Below are 26040 nucleotides of genomic sequence, written 5' to 3' on the forward strand. Positions count from 1 at the left end.
CTCTGAAGGCACAGAGTTTTGCCAGGTACCTGGTACTAGGAGATAAGCCCTCTGCAAGGCACGTGCAGTTCTTTGGAGGAGCTGGTGCTGACCCATGCCTGTTCTCTCGATGCAAACAGGCCTGGAGGGGTTGTGCTGCAGGGCAGTCCCTCTCTCTCCATCTCCCTCATGCCTTGGAGAGGGGCTTGAAGATGCTTTTCTGCTATTATGTTTTAGAGCTGTGGGTGGTTCTCTGGTGTAGCCTGCACTCCTAAGGTGTCTTGAAGATGGCTTTTGCTGCTTTTTATTTAAATTTATTCACAGCGAGAGACATTCAGTTTTTCTTACAACACTTGAGGTAGCTGGGGTAAGGAAGGGATAAACTGAGCCCTGTCTCCTCCCCAGAACTTTCCAACACTGTTAGATACTTTGTTCACAGATTTTCCACAGAAACTGCCCTTCCTCTTCTGTCCTTCAGTGCTGCAGGATTCCTGGCTTCCAGGGAAGACAGACTGGCTGGGGCTGCTGGCCCCACTGCTTCCCACTCCCTTCCTCAGAGCAAGCAGCAACCTCCCTAGCAGGGCCTCATCTGCTCTGGTGTTCACTTTTCACATTTGTTCAGTCCTAAAAACCTGCCTTTGGACCCCTGCTCTGTCAAGGCATGGCAGCCTCAAGAAGCATACAAGGGGCAAACAAACTTCCCAGGAAGGAACGATGCACTTCACTCCATCATTCTCCAGAGCCTGCCACGTCCTGGCACAAGGGTTTATCATCTTCTGCTTTGTCCTTATTGATCTTCTCCTGCTGATGCTTTGATTTCTGCAGGTAGTGCAAGGGCCTGAGAAATGGAAATGCAGGCTCCTGAGTGTGAGGCTTGGCAGAAGATTACTTTTCGGAAGGAGATTTGTAAACTGTGGTTATGTCTTCAGCTGGTGGAAGGCTGTCAGCGTTGAATTGCTGTCGGTCTGGACAGTTGGATGTTTGGGCCTTTACAGCTCTGTGCATGTTTACCAAGGGAGGATTTTTACTGGGAAGCCTAGAAAGAGCTTGAATTCACTGGTAACATTTATTATTGGAGGTGTAAAGACGACTGATCATTTCTGCATGCTTTTCTGCCACCTCAGCTATTAAACTGAACTGCATACATTTATGGACTTGACTGGCTGAAAAGGGAGAGCTTAGCTCTTGGGAATGCTCTGCTCACTGGGAAGTCACGATCTTGTGTGGCTTTATCTAACCCCGATATTTTTCCCTTCTTTCCACTCCTGTCTTGTTGCAGAGACAATGATTTTGACTACCTGGAGTTTCGTCTCTGGATCGGCCTTTGGTCAGCCTTCCAATGTCTCATTCTTGTCGCTACTGATGCCAGCTTCCTGGTCAAGTACTTCACCCGCTTCACCGAAGAAGGTTTTTCCTCCCTTATTAGCTTCATCTTCATTTATGATGCTTTCAAGAAGATGATCAAGCTGGCAGATCATTACCCGATCAACTCCGAGTTCAAGGTGGACTATATCACACATTACTCCTGTGCCTGCGAACCATTATATCCAGGTAAGAGAATGTTTAATTAGCTCTTCAGTTTGCAGATAGAGATCGCATTTGCTTACTTTCTCTATTGTGCTGCAGTTCAGATAATTAACAGGTAGATTAATCCTTCTGTATCAGTTATCTGCAGATATCCTGTCTTAGCCTTATTTTGAAGCTGAGGGATGAATTTCACCCTATGTGCCAACTGGTATGCTTTTCTAGCCAACCTTCCTGGGCCTCTTCATGTGAGCGTTGTTAGTGGAGAAGCTGGCTCTGTACCCTTGTCTCCTTGCATCCCTGTGACTGTTCATTCTGAATGGCATCCCTCCAAAAAGTCTGTGAAGTGGTGGCCACGTCACTGCTGTGGTGCTCAGGTTATTACTGGTATCCACTGTGCCATTTTGTCAAGTGCAGAAGCTGGATTTATTCAGGGCATTACCCAAACATGGGTGGTTTTCCACCTCCTGGCTACGTGTATGTGTGGAAAAACACAAACAGTTCCTTGCTAGAGAGGAAGTGTATCCAACAGCTCAGCCTATCACTAGAGCGTGGGCTGCAAGGCAGGTATAGCCAGCATACATATAGATCCGGCAACATAACCGGGAACAAAAGGTTACAAAACCCAAATACAAACAGAAATACACTGGCTTGTACCATTAGGGAAGCTGTGACCACTCCTAGGATTCTTCAAACAATGAGGAGTGAGTAAGAAACTTGATTTGTGCTCAAAGTAAACTTAAGGTTATCTTGACATACCTGTCAAACAGGAAAAGCTTCTGGGTGCTGCTAGCTGCCTCTGTGCAAAAGGTGTCCCTAGGAGCTGTGTGCTTATGTTCGTTATTAAATGTAGGATCTCTGCAAGCACTTGGATGCTGGTCTAATTCTGTTTCCATTTGAATGGCAGGGTGTTTTCTTTTTTTGGAGTTAGGACAATGGGGGAATGGTCAGTGCCGAATTGAAAATCTCCACTTCCCATCTAAATGCCTATGGGGACAGACCAGTGCCCGGGGCAAATGTGGTGGTACAGCTGGAATGTGTAGAGGAAATGGAACATGTGACAAAAGCCCACATGTTATTTCATAAGAGATTTTTGCCTGGTCTTTACCTTTGTAAGAAAGCAGGGGGAGGATCAGCATGTGTGGTTTGGCAGAGTTCACAAACCCTCGCTGCCACAGTTCTCTCTTCATCTGATTTGCCTCTTTGCCAGATGTTTGTTTCAGAGGGTAAAGATGACCTTATTATCATCATCTCCAAATGTTTCTTAGTTTTTCAAGTAACACTGAATAAACCTTGAATAGGAGGAGCGACCAGACAGTACTGGAGGTGCTGACAGCAGCCTGTTCAGAAAACTTGGCTTCAGCCACACCAAGCTCTCCTGCTCAGGTCTGCCTGAGTCTGTGGCAACTCAGGCACAAAGGCCAGTGCTTCAGAAGGTGCCAAAGTTGAGGGAGAAGATTGGAAACAGCAAACTGGGAATGGAGCAGCTAACAGAGTGATCCCATATTTAACTCCCTCCAGGACAAGCTAAAAATTTAATTTGAAGATTCTGTGTGGGAAGCAGCAAGTGCTGGGCTTACACTGATGCTAGCTGGGTCCTTTGGCTTTTCTCATCCTTGGCTTGGTGTGTCCTTTCACAGTGGATTTGATGGATTTGATGAAGCAAGGAATTTACCAGAGGAACAAGTGGCCTGTGAAATAGCTGCTAGTATGTCAGTCGTGACACTGGCAGTTTGGCCTCTCACAGATCTGAAATACGCCGATACATGCCTGTGTCTGTCGCTGTGTCTCTGCATAAACACAGGCAGCATCCATAAGCAAGAGACAGCACAGATTTAATTCCTGCTCCTTAAATAAACAGCTTTCCACATCAGCTGCTCATCACAGCTACAGAGGAGATTTCCTCTCTTACCACACCACAGTAAATCAGCAGCAAAGTAGCAAGCAACAACCAGGACAGAGTCTAAGCCAAACACTTTCGCAAAGGGGTTCCAAGTTCACTTGTTTATAAAGATAGTGCCTTGCTTTGTGTACATGCTTATAGCCATGCAATGGGGGTCAGTCTGTGACCTAAGTGGCTTTATTCTCCATGTCCTGCATTTTTTTAAAGCCCTATATAAGATGGCAAAGTAGAGGCAGAATATCATCCTTGCCTTTCTGGGATATTTAGTAGCTGCTCAGCATGGTGTCAGTGACCAGAGGGCCTTGGGGAAAGGGGGAATTGTGCCCCGGCATCTGCCTGGGCTCTTTCTGCTTTGGCTCTGGGTGGATGCACTGAGGAGGATGGCACAGCATAAGATAAAGTGGGGAGATCTGAGCTTAAGCCAAAGCAAGCCGCGATCCCAGCAGTGTAGTGAGTGTCTCTGAAACAAAGCTCAAAACTGTAACCTTGCAGCAGCAGGTTTTGTAAGCAGATACCATGGGAGCATTAGGACATCAATTATCCTTTATGCGAACATTTCCTCCCTGAAAGCTTGCAAGCTTTCTCTCAGGCATCAGGAAATGGAATAAAAATGCATGTGGCAGATTAGCAAAAGGGGATGCCTGATTCTAGGAAGAAAAGGGTAATGCAGTCGCAGGTGCTTTCTCTCCAGTGATTTTCCTCTAGTGCAGATAATGTCTGCGGCTGTTGGGGTATGGTGAGCAGGGGTTGATAAACTGTCAGGAGTTGCGCTGGAGCTGGAGGCAGATTTATTTGCTTTTTTTCCAAAGTGAGCGCAAGTAAAACTTCATTGATTGTTGTCATGCCACAGGTGAATCTGCCTCTTCCCTCATATTCTGGTTCAGGCTTTTTACTGTTGGTTTTAATCTCTGTGTCATTAAGATTTGGCTCCAGAGTTTTTGCGTCAGCCCTTGGCTTGCACTGCTTGGTTTCTGCAGTGGATTCTGCCTGCGCTCCCACTTTCAGGGGCCTCAGAAGACCAGGGAGCAGCATCTTGCCAGCCCCATCACACTTTCCCCAGGACCTTAATATAATGCCTTTCAAATCACCAATGGGATCTGTGTGTGCTCTGGCAACGATTATTTAGTGTGTCCTGCAGGGACTTCCCTTTGATCCTTGCACCTCCAGTCTGTGTCTCTGAGCAAACATGCACTGTTTTGTAATGTGGGTCAAGAAGTTAAAAGGCAAAACCAGCAGCCAAACCCATGCTTCATCCACTTTCAGGAGTAATAGCATCCACATAGCAACTGTTTAGCAAAGCATCAGGGAAGTGTGCTTGAATGCCAAGGGGGCTCAAGAGCTGCAGTGGAGGGGACTGGAGGTCTAGAAGATTGTAAGTTGTTACTTTCTGCTCTGTGCAGTTTTTGGATACCGATGTGACAGTGTGAAGACCCCGGTTCGACTGGCCACCTTACATGTTTCTGCACAAAGGGGACAAGCTGCTCCAACTAAAAGGCCTTTTATCTCATTTGTCAAGCCTACCAAGAGGGTTTGGACATCATCAGAGATGCTAGAAAAAGAGCATAAAGCACTCTGAGAGACACATTATCTCTTCTCAGACTTGACCTCTCAAGAAAAGGATTGCATCGTTTTACAGGCTCAGCTCCGTCCTCGCAGCATGGCTTGCAGCTTGGCACAGTTTCCACGCTCAAGTGTTGTCCTTGGGGTTAAGGAGCAGGCTACCCATCTGACCTTTTCAGAGAGATCCCTGTCCATAGCAAAATCTGCACAGCAAAACTCACGAGATCTTACTTGTCAAGGACCTGGGAAAGGTTGCCTGCATACAAAGATGTCCTACTACTTATTTAGACCCTAGTATGATTTCAGTAGGATAAGAAACAAATGTGCTTTCTCGTTCTCCAGCCAAACAAATGTGAGCTATGCGATATTTTAATACAAGTTAAATATTCTTATCAGACATAAAAGGAGATGCAAAACCTGAATAAAACATGAGTACATAGTTGACAAGCCTATCTTCAGGAAAGATTGCATTTCTAAATGGAATCTCAAATAAATGATTTCTAATCCCATGAAAACAAAAGGAAAACATTTATCATTGTAACAGTGAATGCTGCCCTTTTTTCAGAGAAATTATCTTCATCCTGTTGATTTCAATTACTCTTTTAATCTGTTTGGGTTTTTTTTAAGTGCAAAATGTGTTTGTGCTGGATTCTGAGATTAGTTTTGCTTTTCTGGGTATCTTTGCGGTTGTGCATTAATTTTAAGGTAATAATTAGGAGTGTTCTGTGATATTTATTTTAATTCAGAAATTGCTAGAAATAATACTGCAAAACCATGAAATACTGTATTATTGTCTGTCTGGTTTTTCTTTTCTTTTTTTTTTTTTTTTAAATGAACTCCAAAAAAAACCCAGTTAGGTTTGAATTATGTTTCACTTAGCCTTTTTTTCTGTTTTTTAAGTGATTGATGATTGATGCTTTTGAGTCACTCTGAAACAATACTTTTGACTCACTTTACTTGAGCAAAGGGATTACAGACAGTTTGATGGAGTTAACAAATGGCTTGACAGTTGAAATTTGCTTTCCTTCCTAGCTGTTTCAGCACCATGCTCATGGTATTCCCTTTTCTGTTCTCTTGCAGTTAATAGCTCGCTATTTAACAGGACAACTGTGCCGTCAGCCGATGAGCTGTTCTATTCCTCTACTGAGATGGTAAGTGCCCTTTTCGAGGGCAGGGTTTATGTGGTCTTTGAAGTCTGCAAGTGCCGTCCGTTTCTGCTGGGCCATGCTAGTATATCAGGAATTGATCATGTGAAGAAAACCCTTATGCTGACACTCCCCTGTTGCCCTTGACACTGTGAAAATGTGACAGTGCTCCTTCTGGTGTGCCCACTTAATCCTCCGAGGATTTCTCGTTGTACTGCATTCAACATACTGTGTGCACAAGTTGATAATATTAATTACTTGCTAATAGCGGCCACTTCTTGCAGTCTGATCTCTGTGTGTTGACAGGATGCAAATGGTTCCCCCGGGGAATTAGTCAGATCCTTGTGTCCAGGGCTGTAATGGTAGGAGTGTTGTGGCCAGCCCTTCCTTTGGAAGGTCCTGTTTCCATTCCATTCTTAGATTTTTCTGTAGCTAACCCTGGCTTTTCCACATTTCACTCTGGTGGTGAGCTTTTGACAATGAGGAGAAAGAAATGGAGTTGATGGACTCAAATACATTTGTTTGATGCAGGGGAAGTAAGTTGAGACAGAGTAACAACTTCCTGCTGAAGAATACAGATCCTGCCTGTCTGTGTTTCTTTTTATGTGTTGGCCACTCTTGTGTGGCATTAAGTGGCCCAGCAGGAAGGGAATGGTTTCTGAGCTGGGCATGCTGTCTCCAGGCACTAGGAACATGAGAAGACACAAGCCTGAAGGCAAGAGCATTGCCCAAGGTCCCTGAGGTGGTCATTCGCAGGGTGAAGAAATAGGTCTCCTGAGGTCCAGGCTGCACTTCAGGTGCCCTTTGCTGTTCCTTGCCTACTTCATTGGCTGGCTGTGGTCCCTGAGCATCTGAATTGGCTTCCTCTGGAAGAGCTGAAAATGAGGGGCTTTTTGTTCAGCTGCTTGCCACAGAAACTAACGCTTGGGGGAGAGATGAGCAGCCCCAGTACAATGCCAGCCATCAGGACATCTACATCCACCTGTCGGCAGAAGAGTGCCCATTGCCACTTCTGTTCTGTTAACAAGGTCAACTTTTCTTGGGTTTTTTGTGCCTAACAGGAAGGCAAAGAACTGAGCTGAGGCCTGGAGGCATGAAACCCCGACAACTTACATTTGCAGGCTGTACTTTCTTGGAACCGTTGTATTGGTGTCTCAACTCTCCTCCCCCAAAACTCTGCTTTGTAACATCCTTCCTGCAATGCAGGAGGGGACTCCTGTCAGTCCTGACTCTGTGATTCTGCCTGATTTTGGAAAGAGCTGGGAGGCCATGTTCTCCCTGTACGATGCTCTGCCTTAGCCCTGGTCCCTGCTAGGGGAGCCAGTTGGGGGCACAGAGCTTAGCTCTGTTTTCAGGCCCCATTTTGGATGCCTTAGAGTTTCAAATCAAAACAGATGTCTAGGGACATATGACGGTGGTGTTGGGAAGGGGAAGAGCAGCCCCAGTAAAAGTCCTGCCAAGCAGCGGGCAGGGGGAGAAAGCAAGATCACACTGGGGAGGTCTCCCAGAGAAGAGAGTTGCCCTCTTCTTTCTGCTCCTGGTATCCCAAGCAGTTACCTATTGAACACTTGCCAGTACTTATTTCTTTAGATGTAAGATCACAAAATGTAAAGTTTTTTGTTTGGTTTTTTTTTTCACAAAATACTTGTTTTTTTAATTTATCTCCCTGCTTTGAAAGCCATGTTTCTCTCCCCTCGGTTGCCATCCTGAGGTTAGCAGTCAGGGCAGATCTGCAGAAATCCCATTGAAGAGGGGCAAAGTGCTGCTGCTTGATGCCATAGAGACAATGCTGAGAGCGCAAATGCAGCAGCACCTTGTCAAACAACAACACAGAGCTGGGGGTTTTGTTGTTGGGTTTCCCCCCCACCCTGCCATCAGTGTCAACAAAATCTTGCCTCAGTTCGGCTCTTGGGATTCACATTTGCTGAGGAAGCTGCAGTTTATTACATGCAGCTTCAAACCACAACTTGGTAAGCATCCAGTTTGACCACATGTATGATGTATTTCTCAACATACACACATGAACAAGATACTCATAGACCAACATGAGGCCATGAACATTTTGCCTTCAGGAGGTACCTTAGATATTTTCAAAATTTCTAATATAAGTTAGATTTGGTTTTTTTCCCCCTACTTGAAAATGTCACTTATAAACAAAAGGATATTTTGTGCCTTGCACTCTTGCATAAAGGACATTTTTTTTCTGGCAAATTTCTTGTTGGTCTGAATTAGTCTGTACCCACATTTGTGACAAGTTCTCTATAACAATCATTTGGAGTAAAATACTCTTCTCTATGGCTTTATTCGTTTTGAGTTATTTTAAAACATTCTTTCTCTCTGATGTAATGGTTCCTGGGACTATGGTTTCCTTCCCTGGTATTTCCATGCAGAAAAGGAGGAGCAGAGACAATGTGATTCTAAAACTCTCCAGAATGACAGAATTTTATAGGTGCCTGAAAATCCTTTAAATTTTCCGCGGTAGCTGCAGTGCGGCGCTGTGTGTGCAGAAGCTGACAGCAGGCATGAGGTGAACTCAAGCCTTATTTCTAGAAAGGACAAGGAGGGAGATTTTCTGCTGTGGAAACAGTGCTGGCCTTGACCTGAGAGAAATGGGTTTGGATCTGGTGTTGCTTGCAGTGAGTGAGCAGCGGGGAGTGAATGTAGAGGTGGTCTCAAGCCACTCCAGCTTCTGTGTGAGGTTTCCAGCACTGCTTTTCCACTGAAGAAAATGCAGAACATGTCTGGCAGATCACAGCAGAAGTCAGCAGATCTCTGTTTTCTTTCTGAGGCCCAGACTGTCCTCAGCTCCCAGGTAATACCATCCTCTGTCCAGATTAAAATCCCTTCTGTCTGCACACAAGCACAGGGATTTTTAGCCTCTGCACTGTGCCTCCCTTTGCCTCCCAGTATTTTTCCTGATGCCTTGTTCTAGCATGAGCAGCTTATGCACAGTTTTATGGAAATGTTCTCTTTTTTTCTGCAGTACAACACCACCATTGACTGGTCATCTCTGACAATGAAGGAGTGCTTGAAATACGGAGGACAGCTTGTGGGCAACAACTGTGAATATGTCCCTGACATCACCCTCATGTCTTTCATCCTCTTCTTTGGCACTTACACCTGCTCCATGGCCCTGAAGAAATTCAAGACCAGTCGCTATTTTCCAACCACTGTAAGTATCTCCTTTCACCCTAGCAGCGTGTTTCTTTACTCTTTCAGAGTGCAAAGATCAGCCTTCATTTTGGTATAGCTGTCACACACACCCAGGGAGAAATGCTTTGCAGGGAAGCCAGGTTGTATTGGTTGAGATAAAAACATGGAACTGGTTGATGAAGATATGTCTGGGATTTCTTAGCTGTCCCTCAGTGTTTCTGGAGGGCATGGGTAGGGTAGCAGAAGAGCCAAAATGCGCCGTAATCTGTTGTGGGGATATGGCAGTTATTTTAAAGGTGCTGCAGACAGCAATTCCGAGCTGAGATATGCAATGATGTATCTTACCAGCCTTAAGAAATCAGAGGAATCCTTCAGGCATATATAGTTTCAGCTGGCCTTTTTCAGTGTCAGATACACAGATTAATGTGATGTACTGACTCTAGGGTACGATGCGTGGCTGTTCTACAGAAACCAAACAACCAAAAGAGGCTATTAATTGTTACATCAGTAGTCTCCCTGCTCATAGCCAGAAGGAGTATTTGGGGAGGACAAAAGAAGCCCTTTGCTTTGTCAGTGAGTAAAAGCAGGTAAGCGAGCTGTCAGTATAGAACAGGAGAACATGTCTTCGATGTTCTTGCGTAGTGTTTGAAATACTCAGAAATCAGTGCAAAAATGTTGAACTCAACTACTCTATTCCTGGTCTACTTGTTATGGTAGGGACCTAAAGCAAAAACTCCCTTTCTTCTCTGAAGATCCAGATGCAAAATAAGGATGATCTGAAAAACATCAGCATTGATTTAAACAAGATTCTGCTCAGACTTAACGCCAACTTACATGCATCTCTCAGGCGCATCTGCTTGCTTTGTGTCCCCAAGTAAAGTTACCACAAAGCGCATGCGAGCTGGCAGTTTCTGTGTGTACCAAAGCCATGTTTCTCTCCAAGACCTGCCCCTACCCCACCCCATTTTTGGCATTCTGACATGTGGGGATTTATCCTGCATGGATGTTTACTGTTCTGCTGTGTTACAACTGAACCTCTATTATTTTTAATAAAAAGGAAGCAAATTCCATCCGGGCTGGAATGCAGCTCAATTTATCTGTAACCATGTGAACCCAGGAAATTTGGAAGGAGCAACAGTTCTGAAAAGATCACACAGTTACAGTCAAGCACAGCGGGTCCTGCCCGGTTAAATTTCGGGGTTTGACCAGTGGCAGCTTGAAGTTGTCATATTCCAGTGAATTCAGGAGAGTTGCACTCCTAGGGTGTGTTGAGGATTTAGTTGAGAAGCCTAGTTTGTTTTCTTGTCTGTTTAGGTTGATTTATTACTTGAGCAGTAATATAATCTTTGCTAGTCATACAGAACATCTAATCTGTTTTGATTTTCCCTTCTAAAGGGAAGTTTGTGACTGTTTCCATTACCTTGTATAAAATACCATTTCTTCCCTTTTTTTGTGTGTGTGTTAATCTGCATTGCAGAATCAGCCATATTAAAATAATGGTGTCTGTGGATAACACAGTATTTTTTGTTAAAACCTCAGGAATCCTGTGATAACACAAGAAGTTTGACCCGTGTCAAAAAAAGCAGTCTCTGGCCCTGCATAGAAAAACATGAATATATGGACCCTAAAGAGTCAGAAATCACAAGACAAACAGGAGACAATATTTTGTATATCTAAAACAGTCATTACTTTTTTAGGTTTATTTGTAAATGTTCAATATCTGTTAACATTGAAAGCTGATCCTGAAGTCTCTTCAGACACTGCTGCAGAGGAACTAGGTCTCCATACCAGTGGTTGTTGGCAGCTGCTGAACCTAACATCACTGAGACTGCCTTGAAGAATTAATGTGGGAGTTTCTTACAAAAGCCATTTTCTTTTTCCTTAGGCTTGTTTTCATCCTTCCATTTGGGCTTAATTGTTTGGCTTTCAGACAGTGCAATAAAGTACAAGGCACATTTAGGCAAATGGCACCAGACATGACAATGCACACCTTTGTTTCTATAAAAGAAGAAACTATGAGCTTGTATTGCCACCAAACGCGAGCCTGGAGTATCACATAGAAACTAAAACATGGGTGAGATGGTGTTTCATAGTGCTGACTACTTTTATGATATCCACTTCTGTTTCAGGCCCGGAAGCTCATCAGTGACTTTGCCATTATCTTGTCCATTTTGATTTTCTGTGGAATAGATGCCCTGGTAGGTGTGGACACACCCAAACTAATCGTGCCAAGTGAATTCAAGGTATGTCGTTGTCAGCTTATTTGGTGGCCTTTAGAAGAGGTTTCCTTTTCCACCCATCTGCCCTGTGTAAAATAACTCACCCTCAAAACAGCAGAGTGGTCAACTATCTGGAAAGGACCATTTTTCTCAGATGATATCCTTTTTATTAGCATCACTGGCTGATTTGGTTGGCTGATTTATCTCCCAAATCCTGACTCTATACTCTGAACCTTTTGTTGCGGTTAATGGGAAGGATGAAACTGTCACAAACCTCCAGTGTCTCCCTGTAGCCCCATTGCTGCAAGTATGAGAGTATTTAGAATGTCACCACTCCTATATTGCAGTTCTAATGCAGCCTTTCTTTTTCTTGCCCTTAAAAGCCAACCAGTCCCGAGAGGGGTTGGTTTATCCCACCTTTTGGAGGGAACCCATGGTGGGTGTACCTGGCAGCAGCCATCCCTGCACTGCTGGTGACTATCCTCATCTTCATGGACCAGCAGATCACAGCCGTCATCGTCAACAGGAAGGAGCACAAGCTCAAGGTGGGTGTGCTTTGTGTCTTGCACTCATGCAGAGAGCTGCCTGGTGCTTTTGCTGTGCTAGAAGCGGAGGAAGGTCTGTAGTAGTATTGAACGTACATGCCACCTCAGAAACATCATTGCTGATGTTTAACAACAATATTTATTTTGTTAATTAGCGTAGAGTGTTTTGCCAGGAAAACCGCTGGTTCGGTAAAAATCTTGGCCGTTGCACAAACAGCATTTGCCTTCCTCCTAAAGCAAGAACCCTGTGGAGGCCAACTTGCAATGTCTCGTTCAGTAAGCACTTACTAATTTTGGTTGGCTTCACCATCGTGCAGCCTGAAGCATTGCTACATGAGAAGCTTTGGGATTGTGCCTCCCTTTTCCTTTGCAAACAGGTCCCATGCCAGGAATAGTCAGATTTCACAAAACCAGCCATCTACCTCTTCCCTTCTAAGCAAATGAAAGGACTTAAATTCATCACATCCTACCCACTGCCTATCTGGCAAAGATGTGGCTAGAGCCAGAAGAAATTAGAGCAGCCCTCCTTTGAGAGGCAGGACTTTTGTTCAAAGCCCCTTTTCATGTTGACATAAACTTAAAAGTTTCTTAAAACCTTTACAACATTTTGATCTTTCCTTGCAAGAGCTTCACTCTCCAACTGTAAACATTTGAGAATGGCAAAGAAAACTGGTAGGTATAGGCTAGTCAAAGCTTGTCTTGTGAACAGTACCAGTGTAAACAGTGTCTGACTGCCTACTTAACCTTGCTGTCCCTGCAACTCTACTCATGGTAGTAGTACTGGTCTACCTTAGTAAAGGGCTGGATGAAGTTCATTTCAGAATCTACTAGTCCTGACTGCAGAGGTATTGTTTGCCTTGGTAATTCTACAAGACAGCCATTGGAAGAGTTAGAATAGGAAAGAGTGTGTATCTATCCAGAAACAAAGTTATTTGCTTGTCTGTTTTACTTGTCCATCTGGTGTGCTCTGCTTTTCCAGTAGGAGATGAGAAATCAGTACATTAAACACAGTCAGAAATTGGTGAGAAAAGTTGATGCCTGTCATTCTGGATATTTGCTTGTGTAGGGTAAGCGCATGCTGTCCACAATGTCCAGCAAACATGATTATACATACTACCAGAAGCATTCATTGCTTTAAAACAAGCCCTCAGATCTGATGTTCAGGAACACTTAGGAAGGACACATGTCCTTTCCAGTGAGCATGTTTGGCAGATGTTCTTTCCGGCATTTTTTTCAACAAGGCATATGGGAAGATGGTTTGGGCCAGCAGAAGGTTCTGATCACTCACTGCCTTACGGCTGGTGTGCAAAACTGGGTTTTGGTAGTGCTGGTGATTTCAAATGGCTGTTCATTTCAAAGACTCTAGTACTCTAGAGAAACTAGTCCCAGACTCAATTCCAGCTAACTCAAATTTCCTCTTGCATCAAATTACTCCTGACATCTAATTTTCATCCTACCACCTTCCTCCCTCAAAAACATGGGCCTTATTCCCTGTCATCTGTTGCTGTTTTTAAGGACAGAAGTTTGCTTTGTGACTGTGGTCAGCTTTCTCCCTGCACTTCTGTTGTAGACTATAAGGGGATACTTTACAGATCTGATGCATCAGCATGGAAAGGAAAATGAGGATGGCCAGAGTGGGTCCACCAAGTCATGCACAGATCTGCAGAGAGTGCCCATTTTTTGGAGCTCAGGCTTGTGGTGGGGATAGTCTGTGAGTTTGGAAGAGCCTCCTCTGTCAGGAGCTCTGCCTTAACCTGATCCAGGACCTAATTTCAATTTGCACAGCACTGCATTATTGCACCCAAGCCAGAATCTCTCACCTTATCACAACGGGCAAAGTTTCTCTGGATATGACAAGCCCCTGTTACTGTGTTTATCATGTAAGATGATCACCAGCAGATGTTCCATCGGCAGAACAAGGTCTCTTTGTGTCACTGCCATCCCTGAGCAGGCACAGCATGTCGATGTGACTGTTGGCCACTTGAAGAAGGTTTTGGAACACTGGGGGCGATGGCAGGACCCCGCCTGTGGTGGGTATGACTAGAGTCAACCCAAGTATGACAGATGTGTTGGCTGTACAGTGCTGTAAAATATAAGAAATAAACTGAAGAGATTTGGGACATACCAAGGGCATAGCCACAGTTGGATGTTATTTAAAGAAGACCTTTTTATCTGCTGACATATAACAGCTTAAGATGTAGTAATGTTTTTAAAATAAACTTTCCAGACTGGCGCTATGCAGTTTTTCATGCCTGTAGGGTTTTTCCTTTCCCTGCATGGTCAGTTCTATTGAAAAATATTAAATTCCTGTAAAAGACAACTCTCCCTTCCTGCTAATGGGACACATTTCAAGTGGTCTAACACATGAGAGTAAAGACTCCCTCAAAACATGGGTAATGCTTGGTTATTATTTAGATATCTACTTCATCAGTTATATTGAGAGCTGTTGGAAATGTGAATGTAAAGTAAAATGGAGCTTTTACTTGAAAAAGAGGAGGATGTTTCAATTCATATTGTCACTGTGAACATTAGACAATTGATGTGTGATTTCAGACAGACTGAGCCTGACTTGGAGGAGAAAGTCAGAGTAACAGGGAATAGGAAAAGTTTGCATGCACAGTGATGAGTATTGGCTGATGGTCTTACAGGGCTGTTTACAAAAAAAAACAAACCCGAAGATCACTTTTTGACATCTGGGTCTTGGCAGATATATTCAGTACTGTACACACATCTTCCTTGGGGCGAGGCTAATCTTTGATATGATCTCAGTTTTAGGTCTGTCTCCTGCACCTAACTAAGCAGATATATGGTTTTCTTAATCAGTTGAATATATTCACTGTTCTTCTCTCATGAAGAAGAGGCCCCTCATCTCTTCAGCTTATAGGCACTGAACATGGTTATGGTATCAGCATTGGGTGTACTTTTTCAGTAACAAACTATAAACACTCCAGCAAAGTACTGTTTAATATAAAACAATTATTTCCTGCTTCCTTTGTTACGGTTGTGAGCGCATGCTTTTGTTAAATGGGGGGATTCTTAAGTCCAATCCTGCTACTCTGCACCAAAAACCACCTCCATACACAAAATCTGTTGTAGGCCAGAAGAACTTTTTTTTTCTGCTAATGCCTTGCTAAAGTATTGGCAGGTTGTCACTGAGTGCCCATCCCAGTGCTGCTGGCCAGCCAAGGTAAGCAGTGCATGTATGAGGAAAACAATGAGGACTATTCTAGACGAGCTTTCCCTCCTGGGTCCAGATCATTTGTTCTTTCCAATAAAATCAAATTGAACAGGATTAAAAAATGGTTAACCTTCTTAAAAATAGCAAATCTTAGAGACTTATCTAGTATTTTTATGAAGATCCCTTTCTTTGGTGGCTCTTCCATTTCTTCACTTAGCACTTGGTGACTGGTGGATTTCCTGGTTTACTTTATTAAAGGATTTAAAAAAACAGAACATTGGAGATCTTTCAAAATGAGTAAAGAATGAGAGCAGTTTTCTCCTTTCAATAGGGTATGAGCCCATCAGCTGTTCGTGTTGCTTTCTCCAAGAGAGCCTAGGGTTGGGTGTTGAGGAAGATGTCTCCAGCACCAGGCATGATCAGCAGGGCTCAGACCAGTTGTGAAGTCCTGAATGTGAGATCCCGCTGTTGCTTCCTATCCTAAATATAGGAGTTCAGAGCTCACTCTGAGACAGCAAATGGCAAATGTTACCTTTTGGCAGGCACCATAGTTCTGTAAGATTGCTTTCAGGTATATTTCATTAAGTCATTATGCTGAGAGTTATTTTACAACTGCTTAAAACTAAAATTAGGCTTTGGGCTGGTTTTAAAAGGTGGTTTTCGTGTTTAAAGCTCTGTGCACATCGAAGCTGTCACTTACACAGGCACGAGATGACTTGGCACACACAGGTACCAGTCTTGGCCTCCCACCACATCAAAAGGTGTTCTGTGCAGTTGTAGCAGAGTGGTCAGACAAACGGCTCGCACCACTGCAAGCTGCTGTCTTGCTTTGTAGACTGTCTTCCATCTGCTCGCCCTCTCCAAACTCTCTTGATGCCATAACTGTCTTGTACTGTGAAAATGGGCTGTTGTGGTTTTTGCAGGTGCTGTTGGGAAGCAGCAGGGGTTGGGGTGGTACTGAGCATTGGATTTCTTTTTGATGTATTATCTCATTAAAAGAATGGGAACATAGCATTATAAAAATAGTGCTTTATAATGGGGTTTCATTTTTGTAAGAGACAATGCAGCTCCTTCAGAACACTATAAACCCATTAATACCAAGACATCTTAAGTGTGTGTGTGTGTGTGTGTGTGTGTGTGTGTGTGTGATACATATTGAGAGCTTGCTTATACTGTTTACAAGATACAATGTGTATCTCACCAGATATTTTTTGGTGAAGGTTGTGCTTTCTGATTGCCTTTAACTCATGGTCTACTGTGTCAAATACCTCTGTAAAGACCTATGTAGCTGGTCACGAGACTTGGCTTATACCAACTCCACCTCCTACCACTATATAGTGTTCACAAGGTGCTTGGTCTTTTGCCAGACTGCTTGCAAGTCTGCTGCTTTCCTGTGCTCACTGTACGCTGCTGTTCTCAGAGCTTGTAACACCTCTTTTCCTTGTGGAGGCAGGTAATTCATCCTTTAAGGAGCAATGTGTCCTACCCTGCTATTTCTTAGGACCATTTCTGTTGGCCAAAAGGTGCTGTAGAAGGAAATTCTGCTTGTTTGGTGTGCCTCTGCCCCCAGGCCAGAGCCCTGGCCCTTCCATAGGTATTTAGAATACTTAAGCTGAAGGTTTCCCTTCTGTTTCCCTTCACAGAAAGGTGCTGGATATCATCTGGATTTGTTCTGGGTGGCCATTCTGATGATCATATGCTCCTTTATGGGTCTGCCTTGGTATGTTGCTGCTACCGTGATCTCCATTGCTCATATTGACAGCTTGAAGATGGAGACGGAAACTTCAGCCCCTGGAGAACAGCCCAAGTTTTTGGGAGTGAGGTATGTCAAACCAAAAAGACTTTAATTGCCTTGTTTGTCTTCAAAGATCAGTTTGTACTACAAATGATCTTGCTTCAAGCAGGACACGTGCAAAGGTTCAGGGGGAAGAGTCTTAGATTTGCTGTAAATATTCAGATTGGCTTGTATTTCCTTAAAGCTTTTTTTGTCCACAGAGGATATATTTAGTTAGAAGTTTAGCTGGTGTAGCCCTTTTGCAAATACTCTTTCTTGAAAAGGAAGAAAATTGTTGTACTATGTGCATGCCTGTAGATAGGGGAGAGCCTGTGCAAACATGTGGTATCAAAGGGAGGAAAGGAAGGAAACTTTTGCACCAGAGCTTAGACCATTTCTTGGTCTGCTTTGGGCAAGTAACCACAAAATACACAAAGCTTTACAGGGCGAGCTCTGGTGCCCATGGGACGCTGCAAAGTTGTCATGAAGAATTTCATGCTGCTTTCTTCATTTTTCCAAACCTGTTTGTGAGATTTAGCAGTGCAGGTCTCTGGCAATTCCTTGGACAAATCCCCGTGTAACTCCTCAAAAGTTTATTTGGCCAGATCAGACACAGTTTTCCATGTTTTGAGAAAGGAGATAAATTTACTGCGGATTTCTTTGTCCATGGAAATTAGATAGGCATTCATTAGCAAACATAATGGTAAAAAAAGTAAACCTGTCATGCCTAGAGCAATCACCCCTACTTAATCAAGCAATTTTTCCTGTATTTGGTTGCCTTAATTAAGTGGTTTGAAGTACTTTCAACAGGAGCACTTCTGGAAATCAGGCCACTTTAGGTGACTAAATAGAAATTTAATGGCCTAACTTTCAGTACTCTGAAATATTCCTGGCGAAAGTATTTCTGGATGTAGGGAGCAGCTGTGGGTGCTGATGAAGGCATGTGTTCAGCACCCCATGAAAGCTTGAACCATTTATCCAACTGCTGGCGTGCTGTGACCAGGACTCAGAATATGCTGCTGATCTAAGAATGGAGAGCTAATGATTTATTACCTATGTGCATGCTCTAAACACTGCCGTGCAGAGGATTTGGATTGCTAGTTAACGGTTTCTAATGTTTAACGTGTAAACACACTCCTTACTCAGTAGCAGTACTCTGCTGATCCACAAACAGCAGAGCTAAGGTGGCATATAAAAACTGATGTGGTGTTTGAAAAAAGAGGTGTATGAGGCTTGGTCAGGATCAAGATACCTGTCTGATGCCATTGGCTTGTAATTGCCAGTCTGCTTGGAAAATGTGGCTGCAAAAATGAGTTGTCAGGCTTCATGTTCATTTTGAGTAGTCTGAGAGGGGAAGAAAAAAAACGGATGAAAGCTGAAGCCATCCTGCTCACCCAGTGATTTTGTTTCAGGGAGCAGAGAGTCACTGGAATCATTGTTTTCATTCTGACTGGTGTGTCTGTCTTCATGGCCCCTATCCTAAAGGTAAGGACATAATTTTTTCTGCTTCCTTCTGCTCACACAGTCAAAGTAGGGCCACAGCAACTGTCAGGCTATTTTTGTGCTCCTAAAAAGGCTCATCATGAAAGTGTGGAAAGGAGATTAGTGAGAATTACTGATGCAGTTCTACAATTTTCTGGAAGCTTAAATAAAACTTTTTTGGAAGGAAAAAATAACATCATTGTAGTGTGCTAGATAGTAATAGTGATAAACTTCAGGGCTGGTGGTCTTGAGGGCTGTGGGTTTTTTTCATTTTAAGATTTTTCTTCCATGTTTGCATAAAATTAAGTTTTATTTTGCACTCTTACACTTATGTGATGCCCATGTTTTATGGAAAATATATTGTGTATAAAGCTCTAGAGCCTACTGGTGGCATGACGGAAGGGTGTCTGGCAATGTGGTGAAGTTGCTGTGTGGAAGACACAGATTAACAGATGGATATGTAGTTTTAAAAGTACATTTGTATTTATTTGAGTGTCCGCACATCTTAGCACATATACCTGAAGAAAATCTTCATTTGATGCAGCTCAAAGACTGTGTGCATGGCCCACTGAGAGGAGCGGTTTTTGATAAGAGAGAAAATGCAGAACTGGTGGCGATCAGCAGAGCCTACAGCTGATGGTTTTAATCCATGGGTAATTTTGGCCAAAAATCTTTGTGACCATTGCCACTGCTGTAGCGGAGCTGTACCCTGCCTGGTGCAGCTGCCAAGGCACACAGCTCAGCAGTGCAAGGCTCCGGCAGCTTGCCTTGCTTTAAAAAAAAAAGCCAGCACAACAATCAAATTTTCACTCCTTTAGGCTCAATCTTCCTAAAATAGCACATCCCTTATCACTCAGAAGCAATGCACAGCTCAGCAGTATGGAAAATGCATTTCTGGAGGAAGCAGTGCAATTAAATGTGATTTCTTAATCTGAATTTTTTTTTCTTGTGAGTTTAGCCAAGGTTCTGGACAGACGTGCTGCTGATATATCATTTAATCTAGGCAGATAGCTATTTTCCAAGACCTGAAAATTTGCGGGCACGTGGCCACAGAGAAATGCATCCTTTGTGGATCATCAGATTGTAGAACGAAACTGGAAAACCTGCTTATCCATGTCTTGTGGAGGATACTGTCTGCTCTGGGGATGATGATTTAAGTGGCGCCAAGTGCAGGCATACTGCACAACTGGAGATGTCAGCTCCAGAAGTCCATCTCCATGGATCTGTAGACTGATGATATGAGCAGAAGACATCAAAACAATAACATACGTACTGAAACAGTGGCACCGTGCATCATGAGTCTGTGATGAAGCAGGCGGGTGTCTGGAGAAGCATTTCTGGAGGAGGCAATTGAGGTTTTGGTAATGAGGAGGTTGGAAGCCATGGGGGCTGTGAGGCACAGTTAGATGTGAGCCTGAAGGGGAGGAGGTAGGCAGAGAGCAGTGATGCTGCCTGTGTTTAAATTGGAGAAATTGGCTTTACAAAGTCAGTGTGTTCCTATCCGTGTTTTCTAAGGTTGTTTTTACAACTAGTAAATTTTTGTTTCTTGGTAACAGTTTCCTTCTCTGCACAAAGAAGCCTTTCCTTGCCCTTAATTTAATGCCTGATTGTAATAAATTCTGTTTGGTAGCTCATGTGACCTTTCCCTGCAAGATCTCTTCCTCTATTCCACTGGGGTCTATTATTTCCCCTGTTATTGCTTCATTCATTAATTATTTGTCTGTGTTTCCCCTAAGAACACTTATGGGGGAAGATCCTCACGGGAGGACGCCTGAGGATAAATCGGCACACTTCTCGCCCATGTGCCAGTGCGAAGTACCTGGCAGCGTTTCAGGACCTTTAACAAACTCCAGTGGCAGGGTCTCCTGTTCAAGAGAACTGCTTTGCTAAATGCATTGCAGAACATTTAAGTCTTCTCATGCCAGTGGCAAATTGAACACTAATGATCCCAAATTCAATAAAACAGGCAATCCACAGAATAATCTCATCTTTGTTTTTGTGGGTTTTGCGGTGTTTTTGCTGGTTTTGAACATCACTGATGTTTCTGCTCAGCTATGGCAGATCTCCACAGAAACATCCTCGGCCCTGCTAGGAGAATGACAGACACTTTCCTATAAAAACATCTTCAATTCTGTTGGCTAGCAGCAGGTTTGCTTGGAGTGCCTAAGCCAGCAACCCCACAGTTAGTGAATACTTTGCCAAAAGAAAGTCTTCCAAAGTGAAAGTGTTGCTTGCTACTCTGCAGGATAATGTACTGAAGTTTCACCTAGGGATGATTTCCAGGATTAATTATATCCTGGAATGGTGAAATAATATTTAGATTTTTTTTTATTTTATTTTATTTTTTTAAAAACAGAAAGAAATAGGAGAGGAAAAGAGCAATGAACTAGAAAGCTAAACTCTGGAAGCCTCCTACCCAACTTGCTGGAGGCAATATTATCTTGTCTGGTCTAATCCCTCAGATCCAGTGAGGGCTTTGAATCCCTTGGACACCCACAGCTATGTGAACCACACACCGGCTCTCTGTCCCTCCCCACAACGATGCACAGTGACGGCAGAACATTGAACCTGGACTGCGGAAAAAACATTTGGCTTTTAATGTGAAATATCAACGCAGCTCACTCAAGGAAGCAAATAAATCCAACAGAAGGATGAATTAGCAATCAAGAAGATCACAGAAGGTGATAGGGAATGAGACTCAGGGGAGGAAAGGGAAAAATGTGGGCTGGGAAGCTTTGGTCTCAGATGGCACATGACCTGGTGACTTTGGTGCTCACGTGCCCCAAGTGAAATGCATGCACTCAGGACTGAGGCATCCAGGGATATGTGCATGACACTATGTTTCTGATCCAGTAAACAACGAATAATGTGGCAGGGAATACAACAAAACACGAATAACTGCCACGTTATTTGCCTTTTTAATGAGTTTCATGCACAGGTTGAAAGACAAATGTTCCTCCAGCAGCAGTGCTGGGCTCATCAGAGCCATGACTGTGCTGTGGCTGCCGTTCAGTGGCAGCTGCCTGTCACTGCACGAAGGTATTCCTTTGGTAGAATTCTTTCCGTCCTTCTTGGGTTCAGATAAAATCACACAAAGGCTATTATACAGCTCCTGCCTTTGGTTTGTGCCCAAGTATTTCCATTTATGGCAGGCCATGCTGGCTGCGCATGGTTTTGTTGCGGGGCTGAGGAGTGCTTCCCCCTCTTGGCAACCATGTGGTGGCTTTTGCCATTGAGGAAAGCTTTGTGCTTCAGGCTGGAGGGGCAGATACTTGTTCTGGGAAGCATGTGTGGTGTTACCATGTGCCTTCCTCCCTGTTGAAGGAAGATGTCCCAGATGGCAGGACCACTGATGGAGGAATGGGCAGCGCTTAGCACTTGAGGGAGCAGAAATTGATGTTTGAAAGGACAGTTTCTGGCAGTGGAGAAAGTAACTCATGGTCCTGTATTTTTGAATAGTTACGGATTAACCTGCGTGAAAGATGGAGCAATCAGAGATTTGTTTGGCATGATTGTCATGGCTGAGGGTGGGACTCAAGAGAAGAACCTTTCCAGTTGGATCTCCACAGATGGATACCACGGGACCATGATGACTTTTCTTCTCTATCTTCTCCTTCTAGTCTCACCAAAAACCAAGAGGTGAAAAGCAGTTTGAATCTTACTGGAACATGTTTACCAGTAAGGATAATGATTGCTGGCTTTATTACTCTGCATTATCCACCTGTAGGTGCAACCTGAGTTGACAACAGGCTAAGAATGATGACCCTCACGTGTTAATGGTGTGTTGTATGGGGGGAGGTTGTTGATTCAGTTTCTCCTGCTCTTCCCCCTGCAGTTCATTCCAATGCCTGTGCTCTACGGCGTCTTCCTCTACATGGGTGTTGCTTCCCTTAACGGTGTGCAGGTGAGTCCCTCCATCTCCTCCTCCAGAAGATGGCAATCATTAGCCAGTGCAGTGTTTCTTTCACAACCCTCTGGCCTGTTCCTTCTCCTTTACCTCCTCCTTTTCCTTCCAAGATACCCAGGGAAGGTAGCAACCATCTACAAACATTGACAGAGCCTGGCTGAACTGAGATTGAGAAACAAAGGGGAGCAAACTGCTTGGTGGGAGAGCAGCCAAACCTGGGCCTCATAAGTGATCAGGGGTGCTTTGTGATGACCTGGGGTCCATTTTTCCCTCCACCCCAGCTCAGCGATGCTGAGGGCAGGGTATGCTTGCAGAGGCCCCAGGCTCACTCCCAGGATGGTTCAGGGCATCTGTTGCAGACAGAAGGGAAGCTGATTTATGGCAGCAGGGTTATCCTGCAGTGTTAACGAGCGGGAACATTGCTGTTTGCCGGAGAGGGGAAGCCAAGCCTCTTTCTTTGTTGTTGAGGAAATATTACGTAAGGAGCCTTTTGCACAGCACAGTGTCTGTCATTGGCCCTAGGAAGCTGGAAGTGGTTTTGTTGCTTTCTGGCACCCTATTAATTGTGGCCTTTCTTTTTAGCTCTTGGCTGTGCTCTAACGGGAAAAGACTGCCTGTTCTCTGAGCACCATGAGAATTTCCTTGGGTATTCTTTAAAATGGCCCCAGCTTTCATTCACTGGTGTGAGACCAATCTGGTCTCAGCAGTGGGCATCAAGCCCATGTTCGGGCAGGGGACAACGAGGGGATTGTAATGTTCACCCTGGGTTGGTTCTCCTGGAGGGGATTTCCCCTGCTTCCCAGCCCAGGTGGTCAGGGGACTGGGCAGCTTGTTTTCCCCTCATCAAGGATGTTTTTCAGTTGATGAGAAATCCTGATTTTGGTTTAACTCCAAGTCCATCCGGTCCAGCACAGGGCAAGGGACTCTGCCGGAAAAGCTGCCCATGTTCCTCACTCCTCAGTTAGGTGCCTTTCTGTTCTCTAGTAACATGATGTCTGCCCTCACCTCCGTTCACCTCTTCTCCCACTTTTGGAAAAAAAACCCCATTGTTTTTAAATGCTGATTGTCTTTCCTTGACAGGAGCAGGGCAGGGGAGAGTGGCAGATGTGACACAGAGTTTGATGCTGACCACAGTTTGGGCATTCATCTTGTTTTCTCTGTTTTGTGGGTAATGAAGTGCTCCCTTCAAGAGAAAATGCCCGGTGTCCACAGCCACAGCAGATCAGGCCCATTCTTTTGAAGCCAGTGGAACATTTTCCACTGACACCTTCATTCCTTGCTTTACACACTGATCACCAGAGCACATGGGGCCCTGCTCCTTAAAATAAAGGCACCTTAGGGCTTGCTTTGAGAGATGTTTCACTCATATGTCTCTGTTTAATTGCCAGATATAGTGTAGACCTAGGACCTTCACTTGAGACAACTGAGTTAACGTGTTTAGCCCACTGTGCATTAAGCACAAGTCAGTCAGGAGAGAGGAGTTGTGCTGGCTTTTCTGCTGGGTTTCTTTGATGGAAGGAAAGCAAGGTCACACTTCATAGTGTAATAATGGTTTTGTATCTCCCTTATGGTATCCTGCGTTTCATTTAAGTGTCTTTTTCTTTTCAGTTCATGGATCGTCTGAAGCTTCTCTTGATGCCTCTAAAGCACCAGCCAGACTTTATTTACTTGCGTCACGTCCCACTGCGCAGGGTCCATCTGTTCACCTTCCTGCAGGTGGTGTGCCTGGCCCTCCTCTGGATCCTCAAGTCGACTGTGGCTGCTATCATATTCCCTGTCATGGTAGGTGACAGTCTCCTTCACATCCCTCCCTTTTGCAGCCTGTGCCTTCCACACACGGTCATTCCCTCCCATAAACAGGCTAATCCAACCTCCTCCTGTCAAATCCCTAGCTCCAGGCTCTGCCTCCATTCATGGCACTGATGTAAGACTGCACAGGGTCAGTGTTGCTGTGGCTGCCTTTACGTAAATCCTCTGGAGGAAAATGAGCCTGGAAAGTTAATTTTTTTCCGGAAAGGTGTAGTTAGCTTTGGCAGTTCCTGGTCAAATCTAACCTGCCAAGGTTAGATTTGCTGTGTTTTCTCCCCGAGCTGCATGAACGGATGAGAGGTGCATTGTTTTCCTTTCTTAGTCCACACTATTACTTTACAGAAAATGTCTCCCTTGCTTTGAAATAGCACAAATTAACAAAACCAAGAATTAGGCACACTGCTAAGAGGTGTGCCAAAGGAAGAGAAAGGATTAGCTAAATCAAGAGAAAAATAAAAAAGTGTCTTTTTCCTTGAACTTGAGTAAAAAAACAGTAATGTTGATCCACATGTTTTACATCGGAAGATGATATGTAAGTTTGTAGGATGCATGTCCTCTTTCTAATACTGTATGTCAGAATCATGTTAAAACTTATTTTGGATGTTCAGGGGTAAAATACTCATCACACAGAAAAACTGTTTCTTAAATATACACTGTGCAGTCAGCCTGGTACAGTATTTCTACATCAAGGAAGGGTAACAGCAAAACAGCTTTCTGTGCATTTAGATTATTACTAGAGCTATAGACACTATTAGGCACCAAATTAAAAAAAAAACCAAAAACAAGTGTTAAGGGCAGTTTGTATGGACACTTTGCCTTGGGCATTTTCATGGCTGTATTGTACTGCTGTTGAAAGCTAAATCTAAGATCTGGACACTCTTTTCTAATAATGGAGAGAATCTGAGTGAACCCTAAAGTCTGCTGAAGCTTGTTATAATGATGCAGACTCAGTGAAGGTACAGTCACAGCTTAGACGTAGCTGGATCTGATGACAAAACCTCAATTATTTGCACTCCTGAACAAAAAGTCTACAAACTTCCAATTTGTGAAGAATCGGCCAATAGCCAAACCTCTGTTTATTTGAAGGTAAAGCACTTTTAATACAGAATTCATTCATAATGGGATAATCATGGGTGTCTACATGGCATCTTGCCACCCCCTGAGTAATTTCTCACTTCTGTAACCATAATCTTAAGTTACGCAAGTCAGAGCTTGAGATCCTTTCCTCAGAATTGTTTGTGCAATTGATCATTGTTGCTTACAACAAACTCTTCATCTTAAAGTCTTAAGTTGTCGGGAATGGGTTATACATTTTAGTAGCCAAGTCAAGCTTTTGGTCTGTTGATGTGCTCGTGATATTAAACCCAGCATCGATGTAAACAAGTATTTCAGACATGTCCTTTTTTTTTTTTTTATTCCTGGTGCCTTTGATTTGCAGTCTTGCGCGGAAAAAGCTTTTCCTCCAGTTCCATGCAGCCACAACCCTAGTAAACTTTATTCTGCAAACTCTGAGGGCACAGTTCGGCCTTTGTCTAATTCCTCACATCTGGGGAAGTGGTGGGAATGAAAGTAAAGACAGTTACTCAGGCTGTCCCTGTGAGCCTACATATGTAGACTGAATCCAAAACCAAATAAAAATACTCATATTCTGTCTGCTTATTATTTTGCATTATATCTTTCAGTTGGATGTTAAAGATGACCTTTGTCTCTACACAACTATTAAGTGATTATGTACTTTTTTCTGTATGTTGTTCCTGTTTATTCTGACACGAAGCAGTCATGGTTCAGACTTAGAAGTTGATACAGATACCCCAGGCTGTTCACCTTGTTCTCTCTATGTTCATTTACAACCAGAATTAAAT

At 43.8% G+C, this 26040-nt stretch overlaps 1 protein-coding gene across 11 annotated transcripts in view; it reads left to right on the plus strand.

Annotated features, from left to right (window-relative positions):
• Positions 1-26040, plus strand: part of SLC4A4 (solute carrier family 4 member 4) — a 230632-nt gene that overhangs the window by 194407 nt on the left and 10185 nt on the right. For all 11 annotated transcript variants that reach the window (XM_026847425.1, XM_026847427.1, XM_026847426.1 and 8 more), the window contains 9 exons: positions 1259-1530; positions 6047-6117; positions 9095-9283; positions 11394-11507; positions 11867-12028; positions 16850-17028; positions 18393-18465; positions 22298-22366; positions 23978-24151. In XM_026847425.1, coding sequence (XP_026703226.1) covers positions 1259-1530; positions 6047-6117; positions 9095-9283; positions 11394-11507; positions 11867-12028; positions 16850-17028; positions 18393-18465; positions 22298-22366; positions 23978-24151 — 1303 coding nt within the window. The remainder of the gene's footprint in view (positions 1-1258; positions 1531-6046; positions 6118-9094; positions 9284-11393; positions 11508-11866; positions 12029-16849; positions 17029-18392; positions 18466-22297; positions 22367-23977; positions 24152-26040) is intronic.

This window comes from Athene cunicularia (assembly GCF_003259725.1).
Source record: "Athene cunicularia isolate RWA chromosome 4 unlocalized genomic scaffold, athCun1 chr4_part2, whole genome shotgun sequence".
Classification (NCBI taxonomy): domain Eukaryota; kingdom Metazoa; phylum Chordata; class Aves; order Strigiformes; family Strigidae; genus Athene; species Athene cunicularia.